This window comes from Nymphaea colorata, chromosome 8, assembly GCF_008831285.2.
Source record: "Nymphaea colorata isolate Beijing-Zhang1983 chromosome 8, ASM883128v2, whole genome shotgun sequence".
NCBI lineage: Eukaryota > Viridiplantae > Streptophyta > Magnoliopsida > Nymphaeales > Nymphaeaceae > Nymphaea > Nymphaea colorata.
Window position 1 is genome coordinate 8627916 of NC_045145.1, and position 17052 is coordinate 8644967.

The 17052-nt window shown below is 35.0% G+C and overlaps 1 protein-coding gene across 1 annotated transcript; it reads left to right on the forward strand.

Annotated features, from left to right (window-relative positions):
• The first annotated feature begins 9106 nt into the window (after positions 1–9106).
• On the forward strand, positions 9107–12694 carry LOC116259084 (uncharacterized). The gene is made up of 8 exons (XM_031636702.2): positions 9107–9200; positions 9309–9364; positions 9464–10221; positions 10329–10410; positions 10589–10655; positions 11667–11846; positions 12105–12165; positions 12287–12694. The coding sequence occupies exons 3-8, from the start codon at positions 9981–9983 to the stop codon at positions 12475–12477; spliced, it is 822 nt and encodes a 273-aa protein (XP_031492562.1). The 5' UTR covers positions 9107–9200; positions 9309–9364; positions 9464–9980; the 3' UTR covers positions 12478–12694.
• The last annotated feature ends 4358 nt before the right edge of the window (positions 12695–17052 follow it).

A 17052-nucleotide genomic window follows, 5' to 3' on the forward strand; every position in this document is an offset into this window, starting at 1 on the left:
TGGGCAGCAAATTTTCCATTCCATTCATTCTGGGAAACATCTTTTCAGAAATTTATTTCTGATTTCAATTTTCAGGTGGTCAAACTATACCTAAAGGGCAACTTTCCATGGTAGTTCAATAGGATCCTCAACATCCTATTCCACTTGACTTGTGAAAGCAAATTGTTCATCGGTCATGGAACAATATTTGAAGTTCACAAGAATAAAACCAAATTGATCAATTTTAATGTATTTTTCATGTGGGCTAAGAACATCATACCACTGATATTTGAACAACATGAATTTCAATCTTGGATGATATTGAACTTCAATAATATCAATGATGAGCAAATAATATGTCATGCCACCAATTGTTGTACATTTATCTTTAACACTTGAGAAGCACAATGTCTACACAATTATTACAGCACCGCTATTTTGTGTTTGTCTTCTTTTCTATGCACTTTTAGTATGACACTTATACCCATTTATAATGTATTCTTGTATATTTTGCCAATAAGTTGAGGATTTTGAGCAAGGTATATAAGTTCATTATTGATTATTGCATTTGCTTCTTTTACCTACATAACACGACCATGAAACCCCTCAAAAAAATTTGTCTGATGTATGATCTCTACTTAACGAGGTCTTTTTGATTTTTTCCCCTAACCAAAGCTAAGTGTCTTCAACAAGATGAGTATTTAAATGTCCTATGATGTCAAAAAAAGATGGTGGAAAGATCATTTTCATATGACTATTATTGTAGCATGTTATTGTAATTGGTTTAACTTAGGTTTATGTAATGTCATTGAATGTATTTTTCTAAAAAACATGCATAACTCAATAAGAACAGAGCTAACTTTGCATGAAAATATTCTTAACACAACCAAAGGAAGAAATTGATGTGACAACATACGACGATAATTAGTTTTTAGGCTATAAATTCTTTTTGCCTTCATGCGTACATGTCGTGAGATGCTAGCTGCATAGTTATCAGAAACTTTCAGACTTTTCAAAACTTCTCAAAAAAAAAATTATTCTTTTTTCCTCATGTAATAGCTTGTAGCAAGTAAATATATTTTTCCTCATTGGAATTGTGGATACAATGCATGTTTCATGTTCATCTCTTCTAGGTCAATATGTCCATTAAAATGATCTTTTCTCTTTCCCTCTATATTTAATAACAGTGTGTCATTAATGTTACCACATATATTTTTCTCTATGTGCATTACATCCAAATTGTGACACAAGATATTATGTTCCCAATAAGGTAAAGTAAAAATATTCTCTTTTTCTCAATTATAGGTAATCTAATATCTACGCTAGTTAATTGTTCTAGTACATCTGTTTCAAATAATGCAGCAGGAAAAACTCTCTTATCAACATCACTATCAACTGAAAATTTATTAAAGTTGGACTTATGGTCTACAGGCAAAAATCTCTGATGTCCCCTATAACCAATTTTTGCTTGAGCTTCAAATAAAGAGAGCAAGTACCCTTGCTGCATAGGGAACATGACAGTTTTCCTTTCGTACTCCAACTTGATAAGTTTGCATAAGCAGGAAAGTCATTTATTGTTCATTGTAATGCAGGTCACAACTAGAACTATTGTTCTGTTTATGCATCCTATGTTTTAATACCATCATCTCATAGAAATTTGAACTTATTAATTAGTGGTTGTAACAGAACATCCATTTTATTTCCAAGTGTTGTTGGACCAAAAATCAACAATGTCAATATTGTTGATGTCAGCTTCATGCAAATCCGTAGAGGCAAATATATGCAACTAAAAACACTAGCCAGATGCAATATGACACAACAAAAGTTCTAAAAGGTTAAATCTATCACTTGCTAGACCCAATCTGACATTGTGACTGTCTAGTGCAAATGTTGGATACAACTCATCAAAAGATTTCCAAGCTTGTGCATCATCAGATGTCTAATAGCCATGACATACAAGAACCATGATAATGAACAATGAGATTATAAGATGCATAGATCCAAGGCAGCTGTTGGGGTGCAATTGTGCTGATCACTTTTTCAGCCAATTAAGTGTGTGAAACACTTTGAACTTAATTTTACCTAATTTGGGGTCCAAACCAACCTTCTAGCCATGTGCAGGAAGCCCTTGTGGACCATGTGCTAATAGTAACCTTTTCAAATAGAAGATTGGCATCATTTAACACATATATAGAGCATAAGATCCCCACCAAGTGGAGCGAATGATTGATTTGTTCCACCTTGATTGAGAAAATTGACCAATGGGGAGCCAACCTTGATGATAGCAAGCTGACTCGTAGAAAATAGGATGATACCTATGCCAGATTAGAAACTATGATGCAACACTAGGTCTGATTCCCTTAATGGTTAACTGTAAGTGGTGTTGCTTCATGCAATTAGATCATATGTAATTTTTAAATCATTTGCATATGTATGCCTAAACTAACAAGAGTAATACACAATAAAATAAAACTATATGATATGCATAACATTAAGAGAAATAAACTAAAATAAATATAGTCAAATGAACTAAAATAAACCTTAGCTAGATCAATAAAATGGTATAAAAGCAAGACTAGACTGAAAATTAACTAGCCTGGAGAGGAAGATGAACAAAAGTAAACCATCCTAAACAGGAAAATGAACAAAATCAAAATAGTTTAAGTAGGAAAAAAAGAAAAAGAAAAAGAATGAAAATAATCTACCAAAATCAAGAAGAAAACAAATTAAAAGCAAACTAACCTAAGTATTAAACTGAACAAAAAGAAACTAGCGTAAGTAGGAAAATAAAAAGCAAACTAGTCTAAATAGGAAAATGTGAAAAAAATAAACTAGCCTAAGAAAGCAAAGCAAAGAAAGAAAAGAAAAATACATGGCATGCTACTTCTTGAGTTTTGACCTAGAATTATGCTCAAAAAGCTGCAGGCTAGAAAGGGATGGCTCGTCGCTAGTGCAATTGGAGCCAAATTTACTGGCCCAGAGTCTAGAACCTAGCCTAAGATAGACTTAGACCCCATCAAAATTTCTAATCCAGCCTCACACTAGCTTTTTTCTTAATAGAAACAATCATAATTGAGCAATAGCATACATCATGTACACCAGAAAAGCTATGCCCCTTGAGGCCAAATGGTGGAGCCCATTCACTAATAAATCTTTCGAAAGCAAAAAAAGAAATGCAAAACTATTAATTTGGGCAAGATGGGTGCTGCATTATTATCCTTTTCAGCCAACAATGAATGAAGGAAGGAAGATCCTTGATAATGCAAGTCACCCTCCTCCCTCAAAAGACAGACCATTCCTTCCATTTGAAAGAACAAATATTGGAACTAAACAACAAAATATCCAATCTTAATAAAAAAATGTCCATTTATTCATGCTTCAGCAGACAATTTTCAAATAACCATTGATCACCATGCTTCTCAATCTCTCTCACTTTCTCTCACAGCTCCATTTTCAGTAAATTTATTTTCTTCACTCATGAATCTATATAGATCATTTTCTTTCTAACTTTTCCACTCAAAAAAGGCTATTTGTCATTGTTAGATTTGGCAGCCTAAATAGTTATCAAGGACCAACCTAAACAATTTAAATATGAACATTTTGGAAAATTAACACAATTGTAATGAACAATCTGACAATCATTCCAAACAACATAGAAGAACCAAAACTAGAAATAAAGAAAACACTTGATATCCGCCTTTCCAGAAGTATCTTAACTAAAGAGATAGTAAAAAATATAGCGCCAAAGCTAATCTTCAACTACAATGAGCAACGAAGATATTTTAACCATGACGATGTAAAATCATCTAATTTTATTGATATTCAAGGAAGATTTATATCAATTCACAGAACCTAAGCTTTATCATTTTACCCAGCCCATAATGTCAGATAAGGAAGATGGAAAACCATATTTGCTCATACAATCATTGATGCATGAATAGCAGATGAAGTAGTTGCAGAAGATACACACTATTCAAAGAGAAGTATTGTCAGATCAAAGTAGAGGGAACCGAGCAAACATACGAACTATGAAAGATACTAAAAAAGCACACTCAAAATTCAATCAAGAAAAAAAGATAAAAAAAACTAGAAAGGCACTATACATGGTGAATCTATAGCAAGCACATACTGCCTGTTTAAGTGGTCATTCAAGAATGTCATTACAGCTTTATCATGATCACCTACTCAAAACATGAGCAGAGGGAGAATCATCACTAGAACATGGTAAAAACTTAAGAGAGATAAGGTCTTCACTTGTTTGCAATCATGCAAAAGTCTTAAACAGATAGTCTAGGTATTAAATGAACAAGAATCAATAAGATGTGATTTATAGAGAAGTGCTTGGCCTCATTAGTGGACCAGCCAATTAAGTAGATGTACAAAACTTACTTCAAAGTTTAGACATAGAGATTTACTCGAAAACTTTATAGTTTCAACTTGATTCATTGGAAGACGAATAAGAATGTAGTAACATGAACACAAACTGACATTTAATGAAACACATGTGGACTTAATATGTGTTTTGTGGTTTATTTGACATGATCAAATGGGAACTTCATATGTATGGCCTTGACACAGACTTCGTGCAAGGAGTTTATGTGGACTTTGTATTTACGGATTTGTCATAAACTTTATCTATATGGATGTGATGTGGATTTCATATGTGTGCACTTTATGTGAACTTGGTATTACATTGTTATACTATTAATAAGCTTAATGTTTTACTGATTTTTCTATTCTATGTAGCTCCCTTATTGTTATGTTGTCATCGGTTGACATGTTTTCCCAAACCATCTTGCATGAAAATTGTTATTCTATGGTTGGTTTGTTCTAATACATCCGTTTAGTAAGTTGACATTTTTCAACCTCTTGGACCATGCAACTATTTGTGCATTATTATTCTTGGATCAATGTCGTAACGGTCCAAGTTGATATCTTGAACTTGTATAATTTAATGATCTTATGCATATACGCACTAAAATTTGATATCTTTCTTTCATAGATTTTATTATGAAAATTTGGAGACAACAATGGTTGTAGTTTTACCTTTCCACTACTCATGTATGTTACCTTTGCTTCAAGCATGTGTTACCTCAAACTTGTTTCATGCCTTTAGGTAAATGATGAGGTGCATGTGGAGATCATCCTTGTTATGATAGTAGAACACAGGTTATGTGAATAAAAGTTTATGCCATAAATGATGGAAAAATAAGGTCACTTGCTTGGATGTTATGATATTTGTAACTAGTTCTTTTCTTAAAATTAGTTTCTTTTACTTACACTGGCTATTTATTTAGTTTCATACATTGAAGTAAAAGTATCCTCAACTTGGTATAAAGAAAAAAATGTTAATAATCTTATTGTTACATCTCAACTGTTTCATGATATTGCAAAAGGTCTTGCCTTCATGAAAATAGAGATAGGCTTGTAACTAGAAATGTCATATGTGACCATGCATTTGTGGCAATTCACAAGTGTAATGTTAAATCTCCTCTATGATGCATGCTAATTTCATTCCCCTTGTCAGGAAGTCCTCCATAACTATAAAAAGAATTCTCACTACACATGTGATGAGGTGAAAATCTTGAAACTTGAACCCCACTATTGTGTCACAACACTTGGTTCATAGATCCCAGCCTATCTTTCAATTGGTGTTGGTGGGACATTTATTCAGGCTCTTGAGACACTACTTTTTCAAAGCAATGGCAATCTAATTTACCTTTGACATAAAGTGGTAGACAATTCTTATGCAACAAGTTCAATTAGATACTATGGTTCCAACCTTGAGTTTATCTATCTCAAGTTTGAGATTCATATTTCTTGTCAGTTAATTGGAACAAGAAAAACAAGTGTTTCACTCATTTTCTCCCTTTCTATTTTATATTTCTATTTCATGATTGAAGGAAAGGTGCTAACATAGTGGAAGGGGGATGAGTTCAAGATTTATGGCAGAAACTAATTCCTGCACCTCTCCTTTTCTCAGCCTAGGAGCTAAAAGACTAGTGAAATTATAGCAACGAATCTCAAAGCACAATTGAAAAGGACAAGGTTTTAGATTGTGGTGTTGGTGTAAATATCTGGTCCTAGTGGATAATGCATGGGATGACGAAAGAGAAAGGGAGGGAGATGTGTGATTTATGTTGTATGATTGGGCCCCATGAATAGAGATAAAATATGAGTAGGTGGCTACTGGAAGTAAAAAGACTTTTTCTGTGAAAATTTTGTTTATACTTGCTTTACCTATGTAATGTTTCTGCTTGATTGGTTTTTCTTTGTTCTTGATTACTTTCATTGCTTGTATCCTTGTGACATGTTAATGTATGGAACAAGAGTTAGACCTGAAATTCCTTTTTAAACATTTAATAGGAAATTTCTATTTACAAGCCTACTTCTCAACAGTTTTTTGGGAGTCGCAAGAGGTCTTGCTTCCTTCATGAATCTGAAAAGCCAATCATATATTAGGACTTCAGACATTGGATATCTTGCTGGACATGGTCAATGCCTTGCTTCTTGTGTTCAAGTGTTACCTTTACATAAATTTTTAATACAGATGTTAATGTTAGCCATAACAACATTAGTAAAAGTGATGATGCTATTTCAGGAATACAATGCAAAGTTATTGGAGTTCAGGCTTGGAAAAGATGGACCAGTTGGTGGTAAATCACATGTTTCAACTTGAATGATGAGCGGTTGGGGATGATTCCCCAACATTTATCATGACTATCATGAGTTTTTCTTGTGTTATCTTAGCGAGAATCACTGCAATGAGTTTACGAACACTAACTGTTGAACCTATTCTAGAATTCTGTCTATTCAGTCACAATAATGGAATTTGAAGCAAGACTGGTGAAGATGGAAGAGATATCAAAAAACTCTGTCCAATGGATTATTGTTATCCTCCTAAGCTATGGGTTGTGGGATATTTTGAAGTATGCTACGAAGATCATATTTTGAAGTATGCTACGAAGATCATATTTTGAAGTATGCTACGAAGATCTTACTTCAGATATTATTCAATTGAGTTTATGAGTTCATGAAGCTCAATACCTCTTGATAATTCAAATAATGGAATATTTAGAAACTCCACTAAGTGACTGCTTTAATGAACAAAGAAATAGAGGCATCCCATGATCAACAATTATTGTACCATCTATGATGAAGCATATGTTAGAAGCCATTGCTATTCCCACTGTTACCAAATGCTTCATGCAAATAAGGCAGAATTTGAAATTGTGTCCATAAAGAGAACAAATATCATAGATATAAGGAACCATTGTGTAATCTTTGTTCTTGATATCTTGCTCTTGCCTTGGCCTTATATATGAAGGATCATGAGTGTACTAATTATGTTATAGGTTGCCCCAAGTAAGAGCAAGAGGTATCAACTGTTCGTGAGTGTACTAATATTATGATATGCTATCACTATATTATCAATAATGGTTGTACTTGTGCAACTGTAATTTAGCAATCTTCAACATTCAACTAAAAGTGATTTCTAGAGACTTCTTCAATAGCCTGGTTTTTGGCATTAAAAAGAATCATGTTTGGAAAGTTAAAACCTGGTTTGTATATTGTATCCAAATTGACAAATATGATTTTAAAACCTGGTTTAGAGATACGGGTTTCCACAAAACCTGGTTTCCTCATAGCTAGGTTTTTTCTTGAGGTGCTTATCGAAATGCACCCTTATAAATTAGTTGAAAGTAAATTTAAACAAAACGGTTTGACATGTGTTTTCCTTGAATATGTAGATCAAAACAAGTTCAGTTACCTACATCCTCCAACTTCAACGTGTCTATATCTCCAAGTATGTTTTGTTCGATGTGAACAAATCTCTACGTAACTAGGAAAATTGATTGATTGAATGACTAGTTCCCAACACCTCTCACACTTCCAAGATGATATTGATACATATAATAGAATGCCATCAAATTGACTGCTGAAATTGTTCCACTACTTAAAATGTGCATCACAATAAATAAGTTTTTACTATATGTGGCATATTCATTCAAGTTTTAAGCAACTTATGGCCACAGAATTGAAATTTGTACTTGTAATTTTCTAGAATAAGCATAGGATCTTATAAGAGAAAGACTTATCTTTATTGCATTTTTTTTTTGTTTTAGATGTATAAAAATGACTTTTAGGTTGAACACAATGTTCAGTTTTAAGAAATTTATGTAACTTTAAATCTAAAAAATTAACACTTAATTTTCATATTCACTTCACATGTTAGTTTGAATTGGTGTTTCACGATAGGAGTGCACGTATCTTAAAGGTGATTGATGACATGAAAAAATGTTATAAATCTTTTTCATGTGAAAGAAAGAAAATAGTGGGAGGTTTTTGTAAGGATGTCAACGGATCGGACACGAATCAGATCTATCATTTTATTATATTTGGTTTCTGTAAGTGTTTGTATATTTGAATTTAAATTCAGATTCAAATATAAATAAAGAAAATACTATATCATATCTGAATGTGAATTCACAATCCCAATCTGATTTGAATCTTATTTTGAAATTAGCATCCGACTCCAAGTCCAAGTTTTAATTTGTTGAAATTAGATACCAATTTTTTTATGTTTATAAATTTTTTAAAAACGGTTTGAACAGATATTAGAACTAAATACAATTTATTGACATCCTCAAGTATAAATCCAGTTGAAGCATAATGTGCTTGGGTATGGTGGAGACGTTTTGACTACCGAACTGCACAGACTAGAAATAACGGCGTAGAGGCCTAAATAATGCAGGGGATAGGGGTGGGCATTGGGTCGGCCCGTTAGGAACTGGGTTCGGGCCAACCTGATGTTTGAAACTCAAGCCCGGTCCGGCCATGCCTGATTATAATAAAAAACTATTCTTTACAATATAAAATAATTTGTAATATAAAATATACTTTTAATAATAAAATATATATTATTAATAATAAAATATATATTTTTTAAAGTTTATCCAATCGAGCCACCGTCAAGCTTATCCGAACCGGCTCATCAAACCGGAACCCAAACCTGAACCGGGTTTTTTTGGGTCTGAACTGGGATCGAACGGGGCTGTGTACCGGGCCCTCACCCTCCGCCTGGCGTCCAGCGGGGGACGATGACCGTCGGGGTGTTTATATGTCCATCTTACAGTGGTACGGCTTCAGTCAGGGCGTTACGCATGGCGCATATCTAGTGGGGAATTGTGCCGTACGCCGCCTGCTGGCTGGCTGCATTCGTTAGATCTTCGGAGCCCTTATCTTCCAACTCCTTTTTCCCTTCCCAAGCTTTTTGATCCATTTTAACTCTCTTTTCTTAAATCGTACGTCTTTTTTCTGCGTTACAGGATTTCTGTAATCCTTGAGGAGGATTCCCTGCCTTTACTCTTCCTTCGTTACCAAGGTAACCAGTCTCCCAGGTTTCAAAGCGATCTCATTCGAATCCATTTTCCGAGATAGAATTGAGGCTTTGACGTGTATAAAATGATTATGCGTTTCAAAGGTGGGAACAGATATACTTCGCAGAGTGGAGACATATACAAGCTCCAAGCTATAAAAGTTAGCCTCAAAAGCGGAAACGTATGACATGTACGTCGTCTGTGCGTGCTGGTGCAATTGATTAGATCTTCCAAGACCGTTTCTTCCCCCTCCCTTTCCCCAGTTGTAGAAGCTCCTTAACTCCAGATCTCTCCCTTTATATAAATCTGTCTTGCGTATTTTCTGCGTTGGGTTGCTATTTTTCTTGCTGATTCCTCAGGAGGATCCCCTGACTGCACGATTCCTTGGTTACCGAAGCAATCAGTCGCTGCTTGACACTGGGCCGATAGAGAGGAATTAAGTGGTCGTACGTCGAATATTTGCGGCTTTTCTTGTTCCATGACACGGTTCCACGAATTGGGTAGCGAGATTTTTGTGGTGTTTTGACAGACTACATCTGTTGGTGGAAGGGCAGGGATTGATTTTCTGTAATTTTTGGAGGGGACGCTAGATTGGTAGGGTTTCTTGGTGGAGACGTGGCCATGAGTTCAAGTGTGCATAGGTTCGTTCTCCCCACGGGAACGAAAGAAGAGATTGAAGATGGCTCGGAGAGGAGGTTTTTGTTCGAGCACGATCTGTACAGCGAGAGGTTGATCCGTCGTTCCCGTAAGAAATTACTCGTTCTTGATGTCAATGGCTTGCTCGCGCATACGGTCTTTGAAACGAACACCGTGAGCCTTCCGGCAAATAGACGGGCGGACGGCGTTGTTGGTCGAAAATTAGGTGAGGTGGATACCTGCTGTTTGTTCAGGAATTAGATAATTCTCTAGTTGCGCGTTGTTTATCTCTTGAAATTGTGCGCAAATGTTGTTGCTATTATTGTTCTTCAGTTTTCAAAAGACCCTTCTGCGATGATTTTGTGCGGTTCTGTTTTGAAAAGTTTGAAGTGGGCATTTGGTCGTCTGCTAGAAAGTAAGTCTACTTTCATCTCCTTGAACTGTTGACCTCTAGTTCTGTTTTTTCTAACTACTTAAATCATAGTTCTTAGAATGAGTCTTGTGGCCGCTGTGCGTTTTCTTTCTTGTTTGAATAGTTGTTTATTAATTTGTTTTGTTGCTATACTAATTTTTGTTTTTGTTCTTATATAAAGGAACAACGTGGAGGGGGTCGTTCTTTTTCTTCTGGGAGATTTGAGATATAAGTTGTTGTTTTGCTGGGTAAGAGTGTGAGCCACAATTTATGCTATTTCATTACATATACTGCACACGTCAGAAAACTTTTATTAATCATGTAGTTTATCTCCATTTTGGCAACATCAGAAACTTTTGCAGTCATCTAAACCTATATGTTACTGGTAAAGGTGACGCAATTTCATTAGTTGGGACAATGGCTTAACGAGAAGGGGGCAATTCAAAATAAAAGCTCATTTGTTTGTGTCAACCATTGGCGTACTGGTTTGTCAATGTTTGTTCGTTCTTTTTATTTTAAGTTGACAATATCAGTACCTCTTTGTGCTGGTGTTTCATTATATGACCCTCTTGGGAATTCAAAATAAAAGCTCATTTGTTTGTGTCAACCATTGGCGTACTGGTTTGTCAATGTTTGTTCGTTCTTTTTATTTTAAGTTGACAATATCAGCACCTCTTTGTGCTGGTGTTTCATTGTATGACCCTTTTGGAACATATATGATGAAAATTTTCATTCTTTTCTAGTTACTTCTCCTGAGTTAGCTGATTAAAAGCATGGGGGTTTAGACATACGATGTTTCTAGAGGATATAGAAATGTATAATTGGAAATAGAGGTCTCTCTGTGAACATAAAATGTATTGGTACCTTGTATTCCATGTTTCATCGAATTTGATATATTTGTGGCAATAGGCAAAATACTTACAGGATCTCCATGGTTGAAGATCTGTTGATGAATGCATGCATATACAGTTAACCCAAATACAGCTTAAACGCAACACTCTCTGGTGAACATCACTGAAAAGATATGGTGTTTGTTGCTGAACTTTCTCTCTCTCCCTCTCTGTTGTACCCTTTTTGTCACTTTGTAGATAACATTTCCATAAAATAGATCAGCTGTTGAAAATGTCGGATGACTTTTGAAACATACAGGTCAGTAGTTGACCTTTTCCTGCTTGAAAGGTGTATGAGTATCTAGTTAAGTTAGGCTGAACAGTTATTTTTCATGTGCATTTGATTTTTTCAACTTTTGGATGTTGCAGGATCAATCTGAATGCACTGATACCGGGATGCGTACGTTAGACAAGAGTAACAAGCCTCTTTTTCTCAAGGAACTGCACAGGCTGTGGAACAGCGAGGGATTGCCATGGCCCAAAGATTATTATTCATCTACCAACACATTATTAATCGATGATTCACCCTACAAGGCACTAAGGAATCCTGTAATGTATCCAATCTTTACGATTTTGTATATGTTTTTATGTCCATTATCTGTTGCATCTAAAATAATCGTCCCCCACTCATTGTTTTATGTTCGTATGTTGTAAAGCTTAATCTCACTTGTGCTAGTGAGCTTCTTTTGTTGGTCTTGTTTATGTGGGGTTTATGGTTTATGATAGTCAAACATGTCATTGGCTTATTGTCAAAATTTATCGTCATCATCTTCACCTTGGTGTGATGAGTTTGCCATATTTCTGCAGCCATTCACAGCAGTGTTCCCTGAAGCCTATGATGTCAATAATGACCATGATTCAAGTTTAGGCGAGTCATTCTTTCCCTTTTTATTTTGGTCTTTCTTTTTTCTTTCATTTGTTTTCCTCTTCCTGCAATTTTCTTCTAGTTTTGTAAATTTGGAACCAATGAAACTTTTTAATATGTGTAGGCCCAGGGGGAGACATTAGGAATTACCTGCAGGGTATTGCAAATGCTCCTGATGTCCAACAATACGTGCAGGCTAGACCATTTGGTCAGCCTTTGATCTCCCAAGCTGATCCTAATTGGTGGTTCTATAGCCAGATTGGCCGACATTGTCATCACCAAACCATGGTTTATGGTGGAAATTACCGTTTGTAACTCCTTTTCATTGCGCAAGCTTCAATCCCTAACTTTCACATTTGATGTTCCTTGTTTGTTTGTCTTTTGTCTGACCTTTTTGTGATACGATGTAAAAAACAACGTTCTTCCTGTAAGCTCTTGATGTGATCAAGTGGCTAGGTTGAAAGCAGAGACAATTATCATCCTATTGCCCCTTATCACTAAAACAAAAGGACTCCACTACTTTTTCTCATCATTTTGTTGGTTTTGCATACTAATATGCTATTGCAAAATATTACCATTAAAAGTGATTAGTTGTCTTTGGTGTCTACCGTCTATCAATTAATCAACAAACGAGTAGAATGGTAATCTTGGGTTTTACAATGAAGACCAAGTTTATCAGCATTCATGTCGACCTATTATCATGCATTATTCCTCTTTGGGACTTTCTTTTCCCCTTTTAGCAGGGATTGGACGGTGTGGTGGGCCAATGTTTATATTTAGGTTCATAAATGGCTCAAGTGTAAGAAACTCCGAGCACGAGGCATGCAAAAATTTAGTTGGGGATGAGATAGCTCGTGAGTGGGTTTCAATTGAGAAACAGCCGACCTTTGAGGATTCTTGAGGAGGAATTTAGTGTACTTGAAACTACTGAAACGCTTGTGTATTTTCATGTCTCTTTGGTCATGCCTCACTGCAGATGTCTAGGAGATTATCAACGAGAACTATAAGATTAATTGGTTTGGTTGACCTATCGAAGGCGTGAACTGTCCAATGCGCCATAATCTCATTTAGTAGGACGTGGATTGTGATACTATGGCCTGCCGTATGCGACACTCTGGTGCACTCTACACAATAGCATAGATGATTGCCATTTGAGTGCTTAAACCGGTATTGAGATGTCAAATCTTTATTACATTTTATTTGTTACAATCAATGTGGTGGATTGCAATTTTTTGCTGCTCCTTCAGCTGTCAGTGTAGTCTAAATTCCAAGGACAGATGTTTCTGGCAAGTACAAAAGTGCGGTAGGTGCTCTGCAAAGATGACTGACAAGACCCCATCTTTCTTGCTCCATGAATTGAGTTGACCAAGTTGCCTGTTTCTGCGTCAACCAACTGAAATACACTCGCTACATCAAAAAGAATACTTTGTAATCTGAAGTGCATATGGGTCAGAAAGTCAGCCTTTGTCAACTCTCTCATCTGACTGCCTACTTTGATGTCGAATGGGGAAGATGTCAAAATGATATATTAGTGAAAAATGTAACATCTTTTTTTCTAAGGGCAAATGACATGTCTTGGAATCAGATAAACAATACAAGTTTTTCTAATCTTCTCAAAGCAAAATAAGAAACTTCAATTAACAAGGGGGACTTCATTAATGATGTGGTCAAAAATGCCTGCCGACTGACTATGCTCATCCTCCCATTCTACGGTGCAATAATATCAGAGCTAAATATCTTCGCCGGAAATCCAGTCCATGGCAGAACAACACATATTGAATTAGTTTTCATTTGTCAAAGAAAGAGTGGTCAAATAGGAACAAGATCCATATTATAAAATCTGAGAAACAAATTGTCAATATGCTGAAAAGTCTCCCTCCAGACCAAGATGTTAGTTCCTAGGAACTTTAGATTAGCATGTAGGGGGCGATTGAAGATAAGGCTGATTTTTTATGGTGTTCATGAGTTGTGCAATGAACTGCTTGATGATGAGGATAAGCTAAATAAAAATCAAAATATAGCGTGTAAATCTTCTAAAAGAGAACTGTCAAAATCAACACAAAATATAGAAGATGGATAATATTACAGATCCAAGAAAGGAGGATATAAAATTTGTAACTTCCCGTGCTCAAAGAAGGAATGACTCGCACTCAAAAACAATCTAGTATTTTTAGTGTGAGCTGTGATACAAAGTGCGCGTACGCTAGCTTGTCAAGGCTACATTTTATGTTTTACGTTCTTATCAATTTTTGCATAGTCTTCATAAGATATTTTCTAGCTACTTATTTTTCTCGTATTGGTTAATATTTAGAGTTCTTAATGCAGCCATAGCTCATTTGTTGTTTATTGCATCTCCATGAGATCAAAGAGTCACTTAAAAACACATAAAATCTAGTAGTTGAATGTCTATCATTTGAATCACAGCTCCAATTAGTATATGCATATGCAATTAAGTTAAGCATGGATGAAGAGGACAGAAAGTCTCCCTTGTTAATTGTATTCTTAATGTATTCGACTATGCAACTGACAGGTCTTATGTGAATCATGGTGGGTGCATTTTGAAACTGACTAGCTACACGCACAACATGAGTTATGTCAGGGTGTGTGATGTTTAAATATGAAATAGTTCCAATATGTTGACAAAATGGTGTCGGATTGTCCAATAATTCTCCATCATCTATTCTCATTTTTACACCAAGTGTCTTATAAGTCTCTACTATCTTCTCATCTATCAAACCCAATATATTAACAACATATGTAGAAAACTTTATTTGAGACAAAAAAAAATCCTTTTTCTTGAGCATCACACTTTAATACTAAGAAAGATGTTAAAAGACCTAAGTCTATCATATCAAAATTTTCTTCTAGAACTCACCTCTTCATCATTGCTACCTATGATTATCATATTATCAACATAAAGTAAGAGTATAACAATACCTTTGGTTGTAGTATTGACAAAGAGTGCAGCATCAGAATAATATAATTTGAAATTACAATATATCATAACCTTTCTGAACCTATCTCACCATGCTTTGGTGGCTTGTTTTAGTCCCTAAAGAGCTTTCTTCAATCTAAGAACCATATACTTGGTACTTCATAACCTTCTAGAGGAATGATATAGACTTTTTCCTCAAGATCTCCATTATAAAATGCATTTTTGACATCTATATGAAAAATAAACAAATTTTTGACTGTCGCTATATTTATGAGGGTTCTAACCAATGTTGTAAAAAACATATCGTAAGCCATATCGGTCTGGCTTTATCGTAATGTATTGTAACCGTATCGTTTTTTTAATAAATCAAAAAAATTAAGAAAAAAATTCGAAAAATTCATAAAAAATCAAGAATAATATATTCTTCATAAAAACACATAGATTCATAAGTCGTAAGGTCCATAAGTCTATGAGATACCACATCAAAAAACAAGTTTTAGATGTTATGTATTACATCACAAAATGATAATGAAATTGTGAAAATGTTCAATGTCAATACATATAAAATGAAAGCACTCTCGACTCTCATTCATAATCTTCATCATATTCATTCTCATCCTCATCTTCATCTTCTTCTTCATTTTCATCTTCACGATTTAATAAAAAACTTCTTTCCTTTCAACGGGAATCAGCCACTCATGCACAAATCCATGGTTTAATCGATGATTTCATTTTGAAAATCGATGATTTAACGATAAAAATCGATGATTTCCCTCCACGGCGGCACAATCTCGAGGTTAAAAATGAAGAAGGGCTAGGTTTTCATAAAAAAACCCAAAAAGGGGGTTCCAGCCCCTATTTTTGAAATCAGTCTGTATCGTACGATACAGGGTGTATCGCACCATATCATACGATATGGGAGCATGTATCGTACGTATCGTAAGATACAGGCACGATAGACCCCTATTTACGATACAGGGGGTGTATCATATCGTATTTTGTAAATGATATGTATCGTATCGTACAACACTGGTTCTAACAAAGTCATACATGTTACTGGAGTAAAAGTCCCTACATAATCTATACCATATTCTTGAGAGTATCCCTTAGCAGCTAATCTAATCATGTAACGTTCAAAGGTTCCATCACTTCAAACTTTGATTTTAAAAACCCATTTACATCATATGGCTTTCTTCCCTTTAGGCAAGGACCCCATTTCCAAGGTTCCACATATATCTAGTGGTTCTAGTTCAATGTTCATGACTTTTCTCCAGTTAGACTCTTGAGCGGCTTCATCATAAGTGGTTGGTTCAATATATGAGTGAATAGCCGAAAAGATATTTTCTAAACATTGGGGAGAATGACTCATAGGATACAAACTTTTGAGGTTGCCAAGAGTGCATTGTCGACCTTTTATCATGTTGACTTTTAGTGGCATCCTTAGCTTTTCGTCTATGGTAGGTAATGACTTATCTTAATAGTACGTTTTATGACATGAAATAATATCATTGAAAATATCATTTGAAGCATCTTCATTAGCTGAACTATCAATTATATCATAATCATCCTCTAATTCATAAGAAGGCATCAATTCATTCATAAAAGTATAATCAGGGTCATGCTTGAACATTGTTTTCTCAAGCTCTTTTTCTTGTTTATGTAAAACAACATTTCTTGAAATTTATCTTTTTCAACATTGTAACACTTCATGTCTTACCCTCAAAATAGCTAATGGATACATATTGTAATGCTTTTAGTGAAAATTTGTCCCCTTGATCATTACGAATAAATATTTACATCTAAACACAAATAAGTTTATTGTAGTTAGGTTCTAAATTGTAAAAGTTTTGAAAATGAGAGATTTTGTCCAAAGCTTTTGATGGCATCCTTAATAGGTTAACTGCAGTAAGTACAGCTTTAGCCCAAAGTTTTCTTGGAACCTCCATGGCTAGAAG